Source organism: Bos mutus, unplaced genomic scaffold (assembly GCF_027580195.1).
Source record: "Bos mutus isolate GX-2022 unplaced genomic scaffold, NWIPB_WYAK_1.1 CTG947, whole genome shotgun sequence".
Lineage (NCBI taxonomy): Eukaryota > Metazoa > Chordata > Mammalia > Artiodactyla > Bovidae > Bos > Bos mutus.
This window is the reverse complement of record NW_027220422.1, coordinates 1-23,498: the sequence shown is the minus strand read 5'-3', so window position 1 is coordinate 23,498 and position 23,498 is coordinate 1. Positions and strand designations below refer to the sequence as shown.

At 40.2% G+C, this 23,498-nt stretch overlaps 1 protein-coding gene across 1 annotated transcript; it reads right to left on the bottom strand.

Moving 5' to 3' along the window:
• Window positions 1-4,878: 4,878 nt before the first annotated feature.
• On the bottom strand, window positions 4,879-6,551 carry LOC138987174 (heat shock transcription factor, Y-linked-like). Its single transcript, XM_070367061.1, is given in 2 exon segments — window positions 4,879-5,610; window positions 6,039-6,551. Coding segments are annotated over 2 exon segments (1,245 nt in total).
• Between the last annotated feature and the right edge of the window lie 16,947 nt (window positions 6,552-23,498).

Below are 23,498 nucleotides of genomic sequence, written 5' to 3'. Positions count from 1 at the left end.
TTTCCACATAAAATATAATAGCAAAATTGGGCTCCAAAAGGCAGCACTTGAATACCTCTAGCTATTTTTGGAACTTTCCTGACATTTTCCCAGAGTACAAATGTCTGACTTTGGATCTCAAAGCACAACTCCATTCAGTAGGTATCAAAGGTCAGAGACTGCCATGGGCATAATTTAATTATTGTATAATAAGATGGCAAGTTCATAGAAAATTACCAGTTGGTACTTGACTACTTGAAAAAAGAGAGAAAACGACAGCAATGACCAAAAAATAAAATTGAAAAAAAAAAACAAAAAACACAGGAATGTGTATTTAGTTATTTAATCATAAGAGGTACACATGAATTGATGTTTGTACCACAGAATAAGCAAGGAGATAGCATACAATCATCTATATCTGCTTAACTGTCTCTGCTAATGACTTAGACACTGTGAATCACACACAAACCAAAAGAAAAAAAAGAAAGAAACATAATTTTGTAAAATTCTTAGAGATAAGAATGCAAGAATACCTTATATGTCTCCTGGGAATCGTGTATGCTAGTAAAGGTGCAGCAGTTAGAATTGGAAATGGGACAATGAACTGATTCAAAATTGGGAAAGGAACAAGTCAAAGCTATATACTGTTGCCCTGCTTATTTAACTTCTGTGCAGAGAACACCATGAAAAATAAAAATCTAGATGAAGCTCAAGTTAGAAATAAAATTTATGTGGGAGATATGAATAACCTTAGTTATCCCAATGACAACACCAAAATGACAGAAGAAATACAGTAATTAAGGCGCCTCTTGATGAAAGTATTATCTGTTTCAAGTATAGACATCTGAAATGAGATAGTCCTCCATAAAAGATGAAATTCTCAGTTTCATGTATGAAAATCTAGATGAAGATTTCAGGGTGAAACATAAAATAATCCATTATTCACATACACAAATCTGGAGAAAGATTTTCCAACTTAAAGTACGAATTCTCTGTACATCATACATGAAAGTATGGACACTAAATATTCTGCAGAAAATGTGGAATTTTTTTACATTAGAGTTATGAAAATATGGATGCAGATTCATTGACAGGAAATACAAAAATGTCTGTTTCACATATCCACACATGGTCACATGAAACATGATTGTTTTCGTATTTGTAATTTGAAAATATTTGTGAGGTCTTCCCTTCATGAAATATTGAATACTGTCTATTTAACATTTGAAAAACCTATGTTACTTTTCCTGCAAGAAATATAGAATTTTCCCACAGATTTTCATGCTTGGGCTCTGAAATTCTCTATATTTTCATCAAGAATGTTTGGAAGGTCTTCTGATATGAGATTTGGAATTCTGTGTATTTCCCATTTGACAATCTGGGGAGAAATGTTCTCATATGAAATAGGAATTCTCAATTTTTCACATGTGAAACATTTTCCAGATTTGTACACATGAAAGAGAATTTCCCGTCATTCAGAAATTAAGATCTGAGCTAAACCACAAACATCAAACAGCTATATTTCATGTATATCCTGAATACCATATAGAGTTTTCTGTATTTCTTTAATAAAAATCTGGGTGAAGATTTCCCTACAAGAAATAGGGAATTAATATATTTTACAAATGTAAAATCAAAACCCTTATGATTATACAGTGGAATTGATAAATAGATGCGGGGGATTCTGATAGATGAGTGCCTGAAGATCTATGGATGGAGGTTAGTGATATTGTACAGGAAACAGTGATCAAGACCATCCACATGAAAAAGAAATGAAAAATGGTAAAGTTATGAGGCCTCACAAAGAGCTGAGAAGAGGAGCAAAGCTAAACAAAAAGGGGAAAAAGAAAACTATAACCCTGTATCAGATCAGATCAGATCAGTCGCTCAGTCCGTCCGACTCTTTGCGACCCCATGAATCGCAGCACGCCAGGCCTCCCTGTCCATCACCAACTCCCGGAGTTCACTGAGAGGAGACAGCAAAAGAGACACTGATGTATATAACTGTCTTTTGGACTCTGTGGGAGAGGGAGAGGGTGGGATGATTTGGGAGATGGCATTGAAACATGTATAATATCATATATGAAACGAGTCACCAGTCCAGGTTCCATGCACAATACTGGATGCTTGGGGCTGGTGCACTGGGATGACCCAGAGGGATGGTATGGGTAGGGAAGAGGGAGGAGGTTTCAGGATGGGGAACACATGTATACCTGTGGAAAATTCATTTTGATATATGGCAAAACTAATACGATATTGTAAAATTAAAAAATAAAATAAAAAAAGCAAACTTTAGAGGTAAAAATGAACATTCACAGTGTTGTGTAACTATTGCCACTATTTCTGGAACGTTTTCATCATTCTTCCTGCCAGCCCCTGTTAAAGGACAATTTTGCAACACCTATAAACGTTTTTATTTTAATTTAAAATGCAAAATATTTTGATTCATTGTTTTAATCAATTTGGAACATGTTTTGAAATGAAAATAAATGTTAACTGCTTCCTCTCAATCTGTATTTATATAATAATAAATCTGGATAGCACATAAAAAAGAAAAAAAAGAAAAGAAAACTATACACATTTGGATGAAGATCCCCAAAGAATTGCGAGAGGTAAAACCATCCTCAGTTATCAATGCCAATAAATAAAGCAAATCAATAGAATTGGAAAGCCTACTGATCTCTTCAAGAAAATCACAGATACCAAGGGAAAATGTCATGCAATGATGGGCACAATAAAGGACAGAAATGGTACAGATGTAACTGAAGCAGAAACTATTAAGAAGAGGTGGGAAGAATACATGGATGAAATGTGCACAAAAGATCTTCATGACCCAGTTAAGCATGATGGTGTGATAGTTCACCTGAGGACCGGATGTCCTGGAATGTGAAGTCTAGTGGTACTTAGGAAGCATAACTACAAACAAAGCTCATGGAGGTGATGGAATTCAGTTGAGATATTTCCAATTCTAAAAGATGATGCTGTGAATGTGCTGTCCTCCATATGCCAGCAAATTTGGGAGACTCAGCGGTGGCACGAGGACTGGAAATGGTCAGATTTCATTCCAACAGCAAAGAAAGGTGATCCAAAGAATGTCCAAACTACCACTTATTTGCACAAATCTAACACAGTCGCAAAGAATTGCTCAGAATTCCCCAAGCCAGGCTTCAACAGAATGTGAACCATGAGCTCCCAGATGTTCAAGCTGGATTTATAAAGGGCAGAGGAACCCGAGATTAAATTGTCAACACCTGCTGGGTCCTCCAAAAGGCAAGAGAACTCCAGGAAAGCAGCTACTCTTATTTGACTATGCCAAAGACTTTGATTGACACAACAAAACGACACACACACAAAAAAAAACACAAAACACATTAAAACGTGGAATATTCTTCCAAACATGGGAAGACATGCCTCCTGAGAATTCTTTCATCCATGTAAATATAATAAATATTTATCAACTTGGAAAATTTTCTCAGTAAATAGGAAAGGTGAATTATGATAGTAGTGCAGGTTATAGCATGTTGTTGAGTAATGTGTAGAGCATTTGATTGGTTATTACATTTCTTTATTGATAATTCAGTAAGCACTTAAAATGTGTCATATTCAGGCTTTATGTTTCAGCTGATGTGAAAGATACATAAAGTAAAGAGGGTAGACCCAAAACACATTGAAGATACCTGTACTCTCCTTCATAGGAGGGCAAACAGTAGTTCCTTCCAACCACAAGAAATAGTTGAGACAAAGTTGTGAGAAGGTGCTTAGCATAAGGTAAGGTAAGGTAAGTCACTTCAGTCATGTTCGACTCTGGGCAACCCCATAGATGGCAGCCCACCAGGCTCCCCCATCCCTGGGATTCTCCAGGCAAGAACACTGGAGTGGGTTGCCATTTCCTTCTCCAATGCATGAAAGTGAAAAGTGAAAGTGAAGTCACTCAGTCGTGTCCGACTCTTAGCGACCCCATGGACTGCAGCCTACCTGGCTCCTCCATCCATGGGATTTTCCAGGCAAGAGTACTGGAGTCAGGTGCCATCACCTTCTCTGAGGGATTAGCATGACTGAAAATAATTTGTGATTGTAGCTTCAGAAGAGAAAGATAATGAAATTACTAAGGAAAACAGGTATCATGTCTTCCAAGAACTTTGTAACCATGCTGATGTGCTGCAGTAAACACCAGGAATTTATTCTGTCTATGCAGACAGATAAGCAACATCTAAACATACATTTGAAATTATAGAGTGGAATCTTGGTGTCAGAAAATAGAGACATGGCTTAAGGACAGCAGCGCAAAAATGACCCTATAGGATACCATGTGTAAAGTACATATCTTTTGCTGACCATGGTACAGTCACTGATTATGTCATGCTATCTTTGGTATCACAGTGATGGTATAATTGTGATCATGATTTTGGATGTGCTACAATATCTATATTTTCAAGGATGAAATGAATTTCTATAATGAAAACAATCTGCTGTCTCATCTTTTAAGACTCTACCAGTAACTAATAGAATATAATATGTGAATGCCCTGAAGTTCATACTGTGTATTTTCAATTTTTTTTTTTTTTTTTTTTCTTCACCCATCCTAATTTAGAGACCCATTCATTTCAGCTGGGATGATTTCAGAAATCACTTTACATCCATTACCTCTTTTCACTTGGTTCTCATTTTCTTGCTTACAAATATTATATCAGGTGTCATTTACCTAGGATGCATAATGAATGCTTTCTTGAACTGAAGAGTTTGGAATACTGTGCAGTAAAATAGCCAACCATTGAACTAAAGCCTCATTTTACTCTTCTTTGTTTGAAAAGAGAAAATGAAACTATGAAGATGAACATGTAAATTTATTGTTCAAATACAGGAATTGTAGGTATTTGTTGACATCTCCCAATGTAACAGTCAATCTTCCTTAGGCTCCATAATCTGACACGTATTTGATAGGTCAGTTTTAATTAGCATGGTTTTCATATAATGATGATTGTTGATCAGTTGACTTGAAAGATAAGAAGCAGATGTATAAGCGATTGTTGGCACTGAGAACCATGAGTTGCCTCTCTCTTGCAGGTTAGGAAAAGGACTGTCATGGCCTGACATATCACTATGCCTGACTGGAAATTTAGAAGGTTCCAACATCAGTCCAGAATAAGTGTTCTGTAATGGGGATACAATGTGCTTCTGAGAAGTAGATGTAGTTGTAGTAGCAAAGTCCTCAACGTGGCCATTTACTTGAGTGTAGCTGCTATGTGAATGCCAATTAAAAATGCTCAACCTTTTTAAAACAGCAGGTTGATCTACCACAATCTGTTCTGTTTGTCTAACTGATATTGGTGATGGGTTAGGTAAGTCACATGGAGATAGGGCATTTGTATTAGTGACAATCTGGATGGTATGAGGCTTTTGTATGAAAGGCACACGTAAACTTGTGGAGGCTGAAAATGCACTCTCTCTACTAATTTCTGGAATAAATTCAGAGTTACGATCATCTTCGTTGACACTTGCTTTAACATGCTTCTTCTTATCTTGCACTAATGAAGATATTGGGGACACATTGTTAATCCCAACTCTTCCTTGCATTCTTAATAAAAGTTGAGGATGACCTCTTTTGAAATTTGGATTATAGTAGGTCTGTAACTAAAATCAAAGGATTACATTATTTAGTTTCTTTTTAAACCAAAGTAAAACTGACAACAAAGCTATGTTATAAAAATGTATTCCTTTAATGAAACCAACTAAATAGCATCAAATAAAACACCTCATTAGTAGTTTAGCAGGTAACATGTTAGAAAGAATATGATTCTCAATGAAAAATATGTTGTATATATACAGTAAATACCACTTTAAGTAGCTTCAGGACTTGTATCTGGTTTCACATTGGTAGGAAAGTTTTTCAAATATCCAATATTTTAACATATCCAGCTGTTCTCAACTTCAAAAAATAAAACTTTTCAATGATTTGTTAGCTCAAGTTTAAATTCTGTTTTAGCTACATATGTAAACGTGCTTTCTAGGTCACATGATTTCATCTTACATATTGCCAATAAGTGAAAATTTTGGAATACCTTACTCAAAAGAGAGATGTTGTTTTCTTCTTCCAGAAAGACAGGTAGTGAAGCAGATCTTTGAAAAGTTTGTCGCTTTTTACTAAATCCATAAAAGTTAAGCTGTCAAATTAAACTTTTCATAGTCTTGGTTTCAAATATTCTGAAAGGTGCCTTTCTTTCCAAGACTTCTTTCTTAAAGAGTTCTTCATTGATCACTATACATGTGCCTCTCTCTTCCCACCAAATAGATTCAAACTGATCACTTTCAACTATATTCCAAAGTTTTTGTGGAAAGGTGAGTGAAAGAAAGTTATTCACCTTATCTGTTTCAGAGGCAGAATATTTGTAGCATGGCCTTTTTATCACAAAATCCTCAGACAAAGCCTGTAAAGCATATTCTTCAATCATAGATCTCAAAACTGAGTCCCTAGTAAGTGTATAATCATACAAAGAAGATCTAATGGAGGTTTCTGAATCAGGTGATTCATCCTTAGGAGGCCCATCTTGAATTTCTGAAGGAATATGTGCCATCTCAGAGAAATCTTTCTTCAGATACTTTTCTCATTTGTCTTATTTTACTGACCGCAACTTCAAAAATTGCTTGGCTGGCCAACAGAGAGAAACTCTCTAGACCATCACAGAGGTCCTCAAAATCAAAAGGCTGTGACATCACAAAATCACTTGTCTCCTAGCAATTGAAGGGTAGCTGTGACATCACAAAATCACTGGTCTCCTAGCCACTGAAAGGTAATGTTCAGCTAGTATTTACTTCAGCATCAACTTAAAAATACAGCCTGCTTACAGAAATAGTAACCAAAACCATGAAACATGCAAAATCTCATTCCTAAAGAATTTTTACACAGAAAAATCACATCAATAAATCTACTTGGTTTCTGAAATAAAAGTGATTTATCACCCTTCTATACACACATTTTTAATATTTAGTACTGTTACCCAAGCAAAATTGGTCTACTGGTCGCTGTGCAATAAAATCTTTTAACTGTCTGGTTTCAACTACTCTGTGGTCTATGTACTTAACTAAAGCCTGGCTGGGGCTTTAGCATCTCTAAAACTGTTCACAGGATATTGCTCAGGATGTTATCAATGGCCCTTGAGGAGGAACTAAAGACCCTTGAATTTGCTTAATGGCTAAGTCATTATTATTTTCTATTGCTTGATTACTATCCTTAGATTCTCTCTTTTCTAGCCTCACTGATTACAATTACTTTTTTAATTGTTTTTTGTGTATTTTATTTTATTTTTTAACTTTACAATATTGTACTGGTTTTGCCATACATCAACATGAATCCGCCACAGGTATACATGTGTTCCCCATCCTGAAACCTCCTCCCTCCCCAATCCTTCTGGATCATCCCAGTGAACGAGCCCCAAACATCCAGTATCGTGCATCAAATCAGAACTGGCAACTCATTCATATATGATATTATACATGTTTCAATGTCATTCTCCCAAATCATGCCACCCTCTACCTCTCCCAAGAGTCCAAAAGACTGTTCTATACATCAGTGTCTCTTTTGCTGTCTCATATACAGAGTTATTGTTACCATCTTTTATATTCCATATATATGCGTTAGTATACTGTATTGGTGTTTTTCTTTCTGGCTTACTTCATTCTGTACAATAGGCTTCAGTTTCATCCACCTCATTAGAACTTATTGAAATTTATTCTTTTTAATGGCTGAGTAATACTCCATTGTGTATATGTACCACAGCTTTCTCATCCCTTCATCTGCTGATGGACATCTAGGTTGCTTCCATGTCCTGGCTATTATAAACAGTGCTGCAATGAACTTTGGGGTGCACGTGTCTCTTTCCCTTCTGGTTTCCTCAGTGTGTATGCCCAACAGTGGGATTGCTGGATCATAAGGCAGTTCTATTTCCAGTTTTTTAAGGAATCTCCACACTTTTCTCCATAGTGGCTGTACTAGTTTGCATTCCCACCAACAGTGTAAGAGGGTTCCCTTTTCTCCACACCTTATCCAGCATTTATTGCTTGTAGACTTTTGGAGCACAATCAATCTGACTGGCATGAAATGATACCTCATAGTGATTTTGATTTTCATTTCTCTGATAATGAGTGATGTTGAGCATCTTTTCATGTGTTTGTTAGCCATCTGTATGTCTTCTTTGGAGAAATGTCTGTTTAGTCCTTTGGCCCATTTTTTCATTGGGTCGTTTATTTTCCTGGGATTGAGCTTCAGGAGTTGCTTGTATAATTTTGACATTAATTCTTTGTCAGTTGCTTCAGTTCAGTTCAGTTCAGTTCAGTTGTTCAGTCATGTCCAACTCTTTGCGACCCCATGAATCGCAGCACACCAGGACTCCCTATCCATCTCCAACTCCTGGAGTTCAACAAACTCACGTCCATCAACTCAGTGATGCCATCAACCATCTCATCCTCTCTCATTCCCTTCTCCTCCTGACCTTAATCCCTCCCAGCATCGGAGTCTTTACCAGTGAGTCAAATCTTCGCACGAGTGGCCAAAGTACTGGAGTTTCAGCTTTAGCATCATTCCTTCCAAGGAACACCCAGGACTAATCTCCTGTAGAATGGACTGGTTGGATCTCTTGCATCAAGAGTTTTTCCAACACTACAGTTCAAAAGCATCAATTCTTCCATGCTCAGCTTTCTTCACAGTCCTACTCTCACATCCATACATACATGACTACTGGAAAAACCATATCCTTGACTAGATGGACCATTGTTGGCAAAGTAATGTCTCTGCTTTTGAATATGCTATCAAGGTGGGTCATAACTTTCCTTCCAAGGAGTAAGCGTCTTTTAATTTCATGGCTGCAGTCACCATCTGCAGTGATTTTGGAGCACCCAAAATAAAGTCTGACACTGTTTCCCCATCTATTTCCCATTAAATGATGGGACCAGTTGCCATGATCTTCATTTTCTGAATGTTGAGCTTTAAGCCAACTTTTTCACTCTCCTCTTTCACTTTCATCAAGAGGCATTTTAGTTCCTCTTCACTTTCTGCCAGAAGGGTGGTGTCATCTGCATATCTGAGGTTATTGATATTTCTCCTGGCAATCTTGATTCCAGCTTGTGCTTCCTCCAGCCCTGTGTTTTTCATGATGTACTCTGCATATAAGTTAAACAAGCAGGGTGACAATATACAGCCTTGACATACTCCTTTTCCTATTTGGAACCAGTATGTGTTCCATGTACAGTCTAACTGTTGCTTCCTGACCTGCATATAGGTTTCTCAAGAATCAGGTCAGGTGGTCTGGTATTCCCATCTCTTTCAGAATTTTCCACAGTTTATTGTGATCCACACACTCAAAGGCTTTCACATAGTCAATAAAGCAGAAAAAGATGTTCTTCTGGAACTCTCTTGCTTTTTAAATGATCCAGCAGATGTTGGCAATTTGATCTCTGGTTCCTCTGCCTTTTGTAAAACCAGCTTGAACATCTGGAATTTCACGATTCACATATTGCTGAAGCCTGGCTTGGAGAATTTTGAGCATTTCTTTACTAGCATGTGAGATGAGTGCAATTGTGCGGTGATGTGAGCATTCTTTGGCATTGCCTTTGTTTGGGATTGGAATGAAAACTGACCTTTTCCAGTCCTTTGGCCACTGCTGAGTTTTCCAAATTTGCTGGCATATTGAGTGCAGCACTTCCACAGCATCAGTAAAAGGGGCCAAAAGCTCTAAACAGACATTTCTTTAAAGAAGACATATGGATGTCTAATAAACACATGAAATATGCTTAACATCATTCATTATTAGATAAAAGAAAATTCACATATAAATAACAGACTCTTAGACTCAATGGGAGAGTTCAAGGATGGGATTATTTGAGAACATAGCATTGAAACAGGTACATTACCATATATAAAAGAGATGACCAGTGCAAGTTCAATGTATGAAAGATGCACCCAACTCTTGTGCTGTGGAAGAACCCAGAAGCATGGGGTAACAAGGGAGTTTGAGTTGTGTTCAGGATAGGGAGACACATGTTTTCATGTGGCTGGTTCATGTTGATCTATATGTCAAAAACCATCACAGTAATACATAGTAATTCTATTCCAATAAAATAAATCATTTTTTAAAAAGAAATATGAAGAAATTAAAAAAAATGTGTTTAGAAATAGCATGGACATACTCCAGAATACAACCTCAACAGTTGTTTTATACCTACTCAAGAAAGTGGACTTAGGAGGGGCAGACCATGTGTACTGGTATAGAGGCTGAAAGTCAAAGAAGATAAGCTTGAGATTGCAACTACTTTTTTGCAGCATGACCTCAGTATCATAGTCTAAGTAGTGGAAGATGCATGTGGCAGAATGCAAGCTTCCCCCTGGATATTCTCGAGCATCTAGATCGGCATGCCTACTCTGGAGCAGATCAGTAGGAGTGTCCCCACCACCATCTCGCTTCTCTCTGACAAAGAGTTAACTTACAGCTCCAATAATGCCATTGGGAGTGTTTGATGCCTCTCTAACTTGACTGACAAGTTTACGGACTCCTAAACAGAATAAACTAGTAAAGGATTTCATTGATGAGCCAATGTTTGTTGCTAAGTTTTCACATCCTATATTGTATCCTTGAATATGTATTAATTAATAGTTGGCAGAAAAATAAGTAGTGGCTATGGTGTTAGTAACTTTAGACCCTTAAGGTAATAAATTCTTTCTTTTGTTGTAAACCCATTACACATCCGCCCTATAGGAATGCAATTTTATCTTGGAAGATGTTAAAATAATTACTTAGAGAAAATAAGTCTTTGTTGGTAAGTCCTTGTCAAGAGTCATAAAATGTTAATAGGCCTTCTGGCCAAAGATGATGTAAATCACCTAAACCATTTGTATATGATAAATTTGCAGGAAAGAAAGCCTGGTTTTGATAAGGATCAAAAAGACTTTGCATCCCCTATTATCCTCTATGTGTAACTTAGGTATATAAGTCCCTGTTGAAAATAAAGCTACAGGCCTTGCTCACCAACGCTTAGTCTCCCCATGTCATTCTTCCCTTTAACTTCCAGCTGAGTCTCCATCTGGAGCGTGGAACCCACAATGCTTACTAATTATGCCTGGGCTTCTAAGATCTGCAGGCCTCAGTGTCCCCTCTCCTTCAGGAGAACGGAAGGACGCCTGCGGCCTCGTAAGTGGTGCAAACTTCTTGTCTTGAAGTTTTAGGTCTCCCAGCGTAAACCAAGCTACTCAGCTTCTTTTCTCACTGAAATTTCCCTACTGAGCTATACTCATTCTATTACTCTTTATATCTTTGATAAATATGTAAATAGTCGCCGACTCCGTCTCCCCTTCGAATACCCTGGATCAGCCGGGTCTGGTCCCCGGCAGCACTTGAGCATCCTTTAAGGAGTGACAGTACATGTGTTTCAGAGTGAAGATAAACAGGTGCAGCAAAAGTGCTCTAAAATGTTGGAAAATACTTGTAAGAAGGAAGGTTCAGAGTGGAAGCTCAGTATTTGTGTGACTAATGTTATAGACTTAGACTTAAATTGAAGAAAGTAGAGAAGACCACTAGATGATTCAGGTCAGTTCAGTCGCTCAGTTGTGTCCAAATCTTTGCGACCCAATGAATCCCAGCAATCCAGGCCTCCCTGTCCATCACAAACTCCTGGAGCTCACTCAGACTTATGTCTATCAAGTCAGTGATGCCATCCAGCCATCTCATCCTCTGTCGTCCCCTCCAATGACTTAGCTCTTCACATGAGGTGGCCAAAGTACTGGAATTTCAGCTTCAGCATCATTCCCTCCAAAGAAATCCCAGGGCTGAACTCACTCAGAACGGATTGGTAGGATCTCCTTGCAGTCCAAGGGACTCTCAAGAGTCTTCTCCAACATCACAGTTCAAAAGCATCCATTCTTTGGCGCTCAGCCTTCTTCACAGTCCAACTCTGACGTCCATACATGACTATTGGAAAAAGCATAGCCTTGACTAGATGGACCTTTGTTGGCAAAGTAATGTCTCTGCTTTTGAATATGCTATCAAGGTTGGTCATAACTTGCCTTCTAAGGAGCAAGTGTCTTTTAATTTCATGGCTGCAATCACCCTCTGCAGTGATTTTGGGGCCCCCCCAAAATAAAGTCTGACACTGTTTCCACTGTTTCCCCATCTATTTCCCATGAAGTGATAGGACCGGATGCCATGATCTTTGTTTTCTGAATGTTGAGCTTTAAGCCAACTTTTTCTACTCATGATTCAGGTATGACCTAAATCAGATCTCTTATGGTTATACAGTGGACGTGATAAAAGATTTAAGGGACTAGATGTGATAGAGTGCCTGAAGAACTACAGATGGAGATTCATGCAATTGTACAGGAGGCCGTGATCAAGAACATCCCCAAGAAAAGAAATGCCAAAAGGCAAAATGATTGTCTGAGGAGGCCTTACAAATAGTTAAGTAAAGAAGAGAAGCAAAAGGCAAAGGAGAAAAGGGAAGATATACCCATATGACTGCAGATCACCAAAGAATAGCAAGGAGAGATAAGAAATCCTTCCTCAGTGATCAATGCAAAGAAATAGAGGAAAACAATAGTTGGGAAAGACTAACGATCTCTTCAAGGAAATTAGAGATACCAAGGGAACATTTCATGCCAAGATGGACACAATAAAGGACAGAAATTGAAGATATTAAGAAGAGGTAGCAAGAATCTATACAGAAAAGATTGAAAAACTATACAGAAAAGATCTTCATGATCCAGGTAATCATGATGATGTGATCACTCACCTAGAGCCAGACATCCTGAAACATGAAATCAAGTCAATACAAACAAAGCTAGATATGGAAGTGAAGATATGGAACCCCAGTTGAGTGATTTCAAATCCTAAAAGATAGTTCTGTGAAAGTGCTGAATTCAATGTGCCAGCAAATTTGGAAAATTCAGTAGTGGCAACAAGACTGGAAAAGATAAGTTGTTCCAGTATATGTATTTTAGAGCTTGTTCTCTGTAGTGGTGAAATGTGTCCCACAAAGAGACAGGACTGGCAATCTAGTGCAAAATGTTGCAATATATATATATATTTTTTTTAACCTGTGGCAGCTTTTCTCCAGTGAGAGTTAACTGTGAAGGTGGAGCAGGTGCTTGGCTTTCAGGGACCCTGGTGGTGCCAAGTGTGCAGGGTGCAGGGACACAGACTGACTAGACCACAGGTGTTATGACCCTATCAGTCTTTTTTAAAACTTCTTGTAGCTGGCAATCAGAAGGCCTCTTTTGCCAGTCTTTCTCCCTAGTTCCACCCATTCAGGCACTTAGAGGGCTTCCTTGCCTGGGATCCTTCCCTGTTCTTCAATGTGTCAGCACATAGAGAGACCTACCTGGCTGGGGTCCTACTTTGTAGATCAGTGCATCAGGCACTTAAAGAAGCATTGTGAGTAGGGTTCTACTCTAGTTTTGTGCATCAGGCACTTAAAGGAACACCCTGGGTGGTGTCCTGCTCTGTATTTCAGTGTGTTCAGCATTTGATTGGTCAGTCTCACTATTGTAGTAACTGCTGATGCTAGCATTTGGGGAAAGAGAGGCTATGGTGATTGCTCCACCCCAATACATGTGACTCAGTGATATCGCCTTGCTTCCTTGGCTGCCTGGCTTTCCTCCACAGGCATATCCTAGCACAGTTTCCTCCCTCACACCCCCTCTCTCCATCTTGCCACAGTAAACAGCAGCCTTCGCCCAGAAATTGCTCCAGAATCCCTCAATTCCAGCTCCCAGCCACTGTGCCTTTCAGAGGACACATGTCCTTGGCTGGGGTATGTACAGCTGTAGCAAGGACTCACTGATTCTCATTGCATCTAGGTTTCCACAGATCAGCTGTTTCACTCTCAGCTTTAAATGTTTATTCTGATTCAGACAATTCCCCTAATGTGGGATTAAACCCCTGCTTCAGTTCCTTCACCCACTCAGGGCAGATTCAGTCCTAATAAGACTCCTGTTTTCCCCCAGTTCTTTCATCCTACTGAGTTTTGCCTGGTTCTATATATTCTTTTCCACTGGTCAGGTACTCCTGTCTGCTTTCAGCTGATGTTCTGATTACTCATCTGTGTCTGAAGGTGTATGCCTGATGTATCCACAGAGACATGTACTCCACATCTACCTATAGCTCCACCATCTTGTTCTTTCATCTCAAGATAGTTTTAGAGCACAGAATCCACAGTGGCAGTAGGTGTGCTATAAAATGTGAGTTCAGACATACACCTGAGGGCAAGCTCAGTGATTTTAGCACAGCTGATCTAAAGCATGGATTTAGTATTGGCCAGACACATGGTTCAAATATTAAGAAAATTATTTATGGTGTGTCAATTCTAGAGCACAAGATCAGTGGTTGTGTAACATTTGCTGTAGAATGCAAGTTCAGTTGTGGAAAGAGGTATGCTCCACAATGCAACTGAGCAGTTTTAGTCATCTTGTGGTAGATTACATGCTCAATAGTGGCAGGAACTGTGCTCTAGTGTTCATTCTGTAGTGGCTGGAAGCATGTTGCCCTTGCCAATGGGATAGCTTCAGACAGCCTGTTCTAAAGTGCAAGCACACTAGTGGCAGAATGTATGCTCCAGATTGCAAGCTAAGTAGTTTCAGGACTTCTATGCTAGAGCTCAGACACAGTAGTGATGTATGCAGGCTGCAAAGTGCAATCCTACTATTTGTGTCATGTCTGCTCTAGAGCACAGTCTTAGTAGTGGTGGGGAGAATCCACAAAAGTACAATCTCAGGAGACGAAGAATGAGTTCTCTAAAGCAAAGATTCAGTATTCAAACCATGCCTGCTCTAGATCTTGTGTCTGTATTACCAGGGGTATGTCTAAAGTGTGTTTCAATGTTGAGATGCATGCTGAAAAGCTAAGTTCAGCAGATGAAACATGCCTGCATTACATGTGCTTCAGAGTGTTGTCTCAGGAATTGCAGTACACTTGCTTAAGAGTGCAGACTCAATAACTGAGGGACATGTTCTCTTGAATGCTGGGTTTTTATTTTTGGATGCATATCCAGAGATCAAACAGAGAAAATGTGATACACCTGCTCTGCCACACAAACTCAGTAGGGGGAAGACAAGTCCTCAACAGTGCAAGCACAAGGGTTGTGGCATATGTGTGTTGTGATGCATGATTAATTGAGGCAGGAAATATGAAGTATACACCAGATCTGTAGTTGTGGCAGATCATCCATAGATGTACACTACTCACAACTTACACAGTCTAGAGTGCTAGATGACTAGCAGCATAATGGCTGGTATGAAATGTCACTGGAGTAATTGTTGCACACACCTTCTAGAGCAATACCTCAAGGAAGTGACTTTAATACTTCAGAATACAAAGTCACTAGTGGTCACATAGTTGATCTAGAATGGTGGTTCACTCTTGGGTAGGATATGTGTTTTACCATGCAGCCTCCATTTTCCTGGAATAGGTCCTCCAGAGTGCAACCTCAGTAGTTGGGACACATGCTCTAGAGTACAGGAAGAAGAGTGGGGGAAAATATGCAACAACAGGCAAGCCAAGTCATTGCCAAATTTCAGCTGCTGAGTGTGGGATCACTAGTTTAAGCACACAGGCCATGGAGCGAGATTAGTAGTAGTGGAGTTCATGGTCTATAAGGCAGGCTCAGCAGTGATAAAACAGTGTACATGGGTGCAAAATCAGTAGCTGAACCATGAGTGTTTTGGGGCCTGGGCTTACAAGTGGCAAGACACATGCTTCAGAGTGCAAAATTAGTAATGGCCACACACATGCTCTAGGCCACATGCTCACTAGCTGTGCCATGCCTGCTTAGTGTAAGGACTCAGAAGTGACAGGTGTGCTATAGTACTAGGATTGATACTGCTGGGATGCATGATTCAGTGTGCAGGTGTGTAGTTAAGGCATTCTTACTCTGCAGCATAGTCTCAGTAGTGGCAGAACATTGGCTCCTGAAGGCACACACAGTCATGATGAAAGATATGCTTCTGAGTAAACCTCAGTAGTGCAAAACCCATGATAAAATGTGTGCACTCGGGAGTCATGAGACCTGTACTCCCAATTGCAAGTTCAGTTACTGTGGCATGTGTGCAACTAGAGGATGTTTTCAGTAGAGCCTGGATGCCTGCCCTTGAGCTCACGGTCAGTAGAGGTGTACCATGTCCTCCAGTGTTCAAACTCACTATGTCTATAGGAGTGCTGGCTCAGTTGTCTCCAGAAGTAAATAAACTTCAGAGTGCAAGTTCAGTAATTGTTTAGGTGCACCTGAACTACAGCGCAGGTTGAGAAGTGGCCTGACTTACCTATAAAGCAACAAGATAATTATTGTGATATTTATGCTTTAGAGTGAAAGTTAAGCAGGTGATGTAGTCTTGTTCTAGAAGGCAATTTCAGTAGTGCAGGGATGCAGAATCCAGAGTGTAATATACCAAAAGTGTATGTGTACTTACAACAGGCATATTTTGGGGACAGGCTCAGTAGTGGCAGGCCATATTCTCAAGAACCCGGGTTCAGGAGTGATGGGATGTATGCTCTACTGTGCAGTCTCAGTGACAGCAAGGCACTTGTTCTAAATCTTGTTAATAATCTCAATAGTGGCAGAAAGGGTGGTCCAGATTGGAAACTAAGTAGTTCCAGCGTGCGTCCTCTAGATGGCGGTCTCCGTATTGACAAGCGCATATTCTAGAGTGCAAGCTCGTGTTTGTAGCATGTGTGGTTTGAAATCGGAGAAGGAAATGGCAACCCGCTCCAATGTTCTTGCCTGGAGAATCCTGTGGACAAGGGGCCTGGTGGGCTGCTCTCCATAGGTTCACACAGAGTCGGACAAGACTAAAGCGACTTAGCATGCATGCATGCATTGGAGAAGGAAGTGACAACCCACTCTAGTATTCTCGCCTGGAGAATCCCAGGGATAGGGGAGCCTGGTGGGCTGCTGTCTATGCAGTCACACAGAGTCGGACAGGACTGAAGTGACTTAGCAGCAGCAGCAGTGGTTTGAAATCAGGGGTCAGTAGTGGTGAAAAGCTTCTTGCATTTTCAGTCATTATGGCATGCCAGGTCCAGAGCTCAGGCACACTTGGTTGTGATAATTATGTTCTAGAGTTGTAATGTATGTTCCAGAGTGCAAGCTAATTAGTATACCTGTTCTAATTCAATTCTCAGTAAAAGCAGTAAAAAAGCAGAATGCAAAGTCGTGATTTCAACCTCAGTAGTTGCTGCATGGATAATCAGAAGTAGTGGTTCATACGCTCATGAGTGCCAGATCATGAGTTGTGGCATAATTGCCACAGAGTGGCGCACAACACTGGTAAGGAGCATACTTCAGAATGCAAACTAAGTAGTTGCTGGATGCATACTACAGAGGGTGAGCTTAGTAGCTTCGATGCATGCATGTTTCACACTGTGAGCTCAGTAGTACTTGATGGTATTATATTGACAGTATGCCTACTTTAGAGTACTTGCTTAGGAGTGGAAGAATGCATACCTTTGAATCTAAACTCTGTAGACTGGTCCTAAGTTGGCAGTGACATATGAGACGGAGTTCAATTTTTCCCCAGTAAATACCTCAACAGATTGTCAGGATATGGAGTAACTTTCACTAAACTAGTTCTATATGCTGGCAAAGGACACCAGAAAGGCCAATCAATTTGCTCATAATGACGTAGGAGAAGAGATAAACAAGAAAAGAGAGACAAAGGATTTAGGGATAGAGACTGATTATGGAACCAGACATGCAACAATGGACTGGTTCTGAATTGTAAACCTGATTATTTAAATTAGATGCAGAGCACATCATGTGAAATGCCAGACTGGATGAAGCACAATCTGGAATCAAAATTGCTGGGAGAAAATAGCAATAACCTCAGATACACAGATGACAAAACCCATATATCAGAAAGTGAAGAGGGACTAAAGAACCTCTTGATGAAATGAGTTAAAAAGCTGGCTTAAAACTTGACATTCAAAAATGAAGATCATGGATTCTGGTCCCATGATTTCATGGCAAGTAGATGAGGAAACAATGGAAATGCTGAGAGACTTTATTTTCTTGGCTCCAAATCACTGTAGATGGTGGCTGCAGCATAAAATTAAAAGATACTTGCTTCTTGGAAGAAAAACTATGATCAACCTAGACAGGATATTTAAAAACAGAGACATTGCTTTGCCAACAAAATTCTTTGTAGTCCAAGCTATAATTATTCCAGTAGTCATGCATGGATGTGAGAGTTGGACTATACAGAAAGCTGAGCCCTGAAAAATTGATGCTTTTGAAGTGTGGTGTTGGAGAAGACTCTTGAGAGTTCCTTGGACAGCAAGGGAATAAAATTAGTCAGTAAGAAATTCATTCCTGAATATTTATTGGAAGGACTGATGTTAAAGCTGAAGCTACAATACTTTGGCCACCTGATGCAAAGAACTGACTCTTGCTAACGACCCCCAGTGCTGGGAAAGATTGAAGGCAGAAGGAGAACAAGATGACAGAGGATGAGATTGAGTCAATCACAGACTGAATGGAGATGAGTTTGAGCAAGCTATGGAAGTTGGTGATGGACAGAGGAGCCTGGTGTGCCACAGTTCTTGGGGTTACAAATAGTTGGACACGACTGAGCAACTGAACTGAACTTGTGTTGGGGATAGAGAGTCAATTCCTAGGCAGATTGATAAGAAGTCTGCCCTCCCCAAAGAGGAGAAAAGTGTCTGGATTCTTGAGGAGGAGATAGGGTTCTGGAATTCTCAAGGAGGAGACAAGGGCAAACATGTTTGCTTGCTTGCTTGTTTGTTTTTCTCTATATTCCTTAGTCTTAGTTATATAAAATGTTGTGTTTTTTTTTTCCCCTTTACCCATGGAATTGATGATTACATAGCAAACAACTCAGTTTAAACTCTGTAATTGGGATTATATAGCAACATGTATCATGCTTGAGGACAGTTTCTCCTCCCTGAAAACCTTCTGATGAATCCTAATATTTTAGTAGCTATATAATGGGAGTGGGTCTGGTAGGATCTTTCTATTGTTAAATACTAATCCTGTTATCCTAAAATATAAATTGTGGGAGTATGTCTGGTAAAATTTTCACAAACTTGAGACATTCTTTTGATTTATTATAATCACTAAATTAAAATGTATGTAACTCCCTTGCTCACACTAGTAAGGGTGGCATTCTCCAGCCCTCTTCTGATGTCCATGTCAGAAGCTTTCTCTGTTCCTTTTCTTACTTTAATAAAACTCTGCTATGCAAGAGCTCTTGAATGATCAAGCCTGGTCCTTGGTCCTGAAGTTAAATCTTCTTCTTCATAGATCTTGAATCGGGCACTATCCATCTTAAGCTATTAGAGAAGGAGAAGTTTCCATACCACAGGAAACCTTCTCAGAGGCTGACTCAGTGGCCCACTTTAGAATCTCAGAGGGCAGTATAACTACCTCCCCGCGCCCCCTCCCCCACACAAAACAAAAATCATCTCAGAATTCAAGCCAAAAAGGCAATTATTAGTAGAGAATTGCCCCAAAGTCTCGTGTCCACTCACAATGAGTGGGGGCTATGTAAAGAGGCACCCTCTGCATCTTCAGTCTTTAGAAAAAAGATGAGGTTTGAATGCTCTGAGGACATGCTAAGAGAACTAATGTGATGTAGCAGGCTGAAGCACATCATGCCAGAGAGAAAAAAATATAAAAAGAAAAGGAATGTTCCCATGAGAAGGCTCAAAGACCACACTGCAACCCATGACCTGCTTAAAGAACAGACTGTGCCCTAGTATTTACAGAAGGAGAGCAAGCTATCTTCCATTATGGCCCTCCCAGGAGGCAAAGATTCAGAATGTTGACAACCAGAGGCAGAAGGCTATAACCTTTTAGGCCCAGGAGACTGCATCTCCTGCCAAGCTGTGAGCAGAATCTATCAAGGAGCAGCCTCTAACCATGGCTTCCAGGGATCTGGGACAGTTTACACCTGCCAAGAGTGTCATAACCTGAGAGCATCTCCTCTGAGGAGATGCACAGCTCACCATGCATGGACTGTATCCTTGTGGATTATCTGAGAAAATGACCAGAATGAACCTGAGCAGTGCACAAAAAACATAGCCTACCAGAGATTATGACATCACAGCCATCCTGAGAGCCTGAGTGGCTCTCTGGAACATTGTACTCTGGAACATCCTGGAACCTGAGCAGCTTGGACCTGGGAAGTGCATTAGACAAAAAGCCCACCTGGGACTATGTTCGGGCAGAACACCAGGCCACTTTGGCCTGGGAAGAGCAGGAGATGCATGGCTCAACTGGGACTGGGCATTAATAGAACACCCAGAAATATGAGCAGCTTGGCCCTTGGAAGTGCAGGAGACAAAGTACCCACCTGGGACTGTGCCCTGGCAGAGAACTGGGGAGTCTGGACTGCTTGGGCCTGGGCAGAGCAAGAGATACACGGCTCAACTGGGACTGGGCCTTCAAGAACACCTGGGAATCTGAGCATCTTGGACCTGGGAAGTGCAGGAGACACACGGCCAACCTGGGACTGCACCCCTAGCACAGGACAGACCCTAGGTACCTTGGGCCTGGGAAGTGCATGAGATACATGGCCTTCCTATAACTGTGCCCTCATGGGGCACCCAGGAGCTTGAGTGGTTGGACCTGAGAAGTGCACATCACCTTGGACTTTGGCAGACCCTCTGCTGTCCATTCACTACAAGGGCTCCCCACAAATCCCAGCAGTATTTGTTTGCAGGGTTCCTGCCTCTCCACAGCACAACAGAACAAATGACCCTAAATAGGGTCTACTGTTACCTCTTCCTATCAGGGCTTAGATTAGACATTGCAGAGACTTGCAAGCAGAGGAGGCCAGCCTAAGTAAAGATAAGACAGGAGAGCCACTCCAGAAGTGGCAGGTGCAATAGATTAAAATCAAGCAGTAAAATTGCATTTAAGGACAATTGCGGACTTTGAGAAAAAGTGCAAGGTAGAACAAGGGATAACCTGACACTGAACTGACCCCACAATATTTTTTCTAATTTTTGTGTTTGATTATGTTTCAGTTTATTTTATATTGTACATTTGGGAGTCCAAATTCTAGTTTAGATTTTTAAAATTTTGCTTTCTGATACTTGTTATTAATTTTGTAGCATTAAGAGTCTATTTTTAATATCCATTTTCTCTCAGGGAATTGATTACAGGCTTGATTGTTCTTTCTTTTTGAGTTTCTTTTCTCCTCCTGATCACCTCTATCTAGCTCTTTCCTCTTCTTTTCTATATATAATGCTGTGAATCTCTTTGACTGTTCAGGTTGCGGAGTTATTTCCCCTGTAACATGGGGTTTTGTCTTCTGTGCAATGTTGAAAGTGTACTCTTGAGGGCACTGAAAGAGGGGGACCAAAAACCAGAGGCAGGTAGCTCAGCTCCAGAACTTTGGACCATAATAGAACCCCTGGCCCCAGGGAATAGTGATAGACAAGATCCCATCCAAAAGGGTACATGCCTACACTGAAAGCAAGCTCCATCCAAAAGCAGCAAGCTCCAGTGCAAGACAACCCATGCTAATCTTCCAGCAAAACAAGAACACACTCAAGAAAATTACAAGGAAGTCTTCTAAGTTCAGTCACTCAGTTGGGTCTGACTCTTTGCAACCCCATGGACTGCAGCACATAAGGCCTTCCGGTCAATCACCAACTCCCAAAGTTTTTGCAACTCATGTCCACTGAGTCAGTGATGCCATCCAACCATCTCATCCTCTGTCCTACTTTTCTCCTCTGGACCTCAATCTCTTCCAGCATCAGGGTCTTTTCAAATGAGTCAGCTCTTCACATCAGGTGGCCAAAGTATTGGAGTTTCAGCTTCAGCATCAGTTCTTCCAATGAATATTCAGGACTGATCTCCTTTAGGATGGACTTGTCGGATCTCCTTGCAGTACAAGGGACTCTTAAGGGACTTCTCCAACACTACAGTTCAAAAGCATCAATTTTTTGATGCTCAATTTCTTTATAGTCCAACTCTCATATCCATAAATGACTACTAGAAAAACCATAGTTTTACTAGACAGACATTTGTTGGCAAAGTAATGTCTTTGCTTTTTATATGCTGCCTAGGTGGGTCATAACTTTACTTCCAAAGAGTAAGCATCTTTGAATTTCATGGTTTCAATCACCATCTGCAGTGATTCTGGAGCCCTTCAAAGGAAAGTCAAACACTGATTGCCCATCTATTTGCCATAAAGTGATGGGATCAGATGTCATGATCTTAGTTTTCAGAATGCTGAGCTTTAAACCAACGTTTTACTCTCCTCTTTCAATTCCATTAAGTGGCTCTTTAGTTCTTCCCTTTCTGCCATAAGGGTGGTGTCATCTGCATATCTGAGGTTATTTCTCCTGGCAAACTTGATTCTAGCTTGTGCCTCATCCAGCAGTGTTTCTTATGAGGTACTCTGCATAGAAGTTAAATAAGCAGAGTGACAATATACAACCTTGACATACTCCTTTTCCTATGTGGAACCAGTCGTTCCATGTCCCGTTCAAACTGTTGCTTTCTGACCTGCATAGAGGCCTCTCAAAAGGCAGGTCAGCTGCTCTGGTATTGCCATCTCTTTCAGAATTTCCCAATGTTTATTGTAATCCACACAGTCAAAGTCTTTGGAATAGTCAATAAAACAGAAGTAGATTTTTTCTGGAATTCCCTTGTTTATTGCTGATCCAGCGGATGTTGGCCATTTGATCTGTGGTTCCTCTGACTTTTCAAAAACCAGCTTGAACATCTGGAAGTTTATGGTTCATGTATTGCTGAAGCCTGGCTTGGAGAATTTTTAGCATTACTTTACTAGCGTGTGAGATGAGTGAAATTGTGCGGTAGTTTGAGCATTCTTTGGCATTGCCTTTCTTTGGGATTGTAATGAAAACTGACCTTTTCCAGTTCTGGGTCACTGCTCAGTTTTTCAAATTTGCTAACATATCGAGTGCAGCACTTCCATAGCATAATCTTTTAGGAATTGAAATAGCTCAACTGCAATTCTATCACTTCCACTAACTTTGTTCATAGTGATGCTTCTTAAGGCCCACTTGACTTCACATTCCAAGATGTCTGGATTTGGGTGAGTGATCACATCATTATGATTATTTGGGTTGTGAAGATCTTTGATGTACAGTTCCTCTGTGTATTCTTTGCCACCTCTTCTTAATATATTCTGCTTCTGTTAGGTCCATAACATTTTTATCCTTATTGTGCCCATCTTTGCATGAAATATTCCATTGGTATCTCAAATTTTCTTGAAGTGATCTCTAGTCTTTCCCATTCTATTGCTTTCCTCTATTTCTTTGCACTGATCACTAAGGAAGGCTTTCTTATCTCTCCTTGCTATTCTTTGAAACTCTGTATTCAAATGGGTATATCTTTCCTTCTCTACTTTGCCTTTCATTTCTCTTCATTTCACAGCTATTTTTAAAGGCTTCCTCAGGCATGCATTTTGCCTTTTTGCATTTCTTTTCTTGGGGATGGTCTTGATCCCTGTCACCTGTACAATGTCATGAACCACCATCCATAGTTCATCAGAC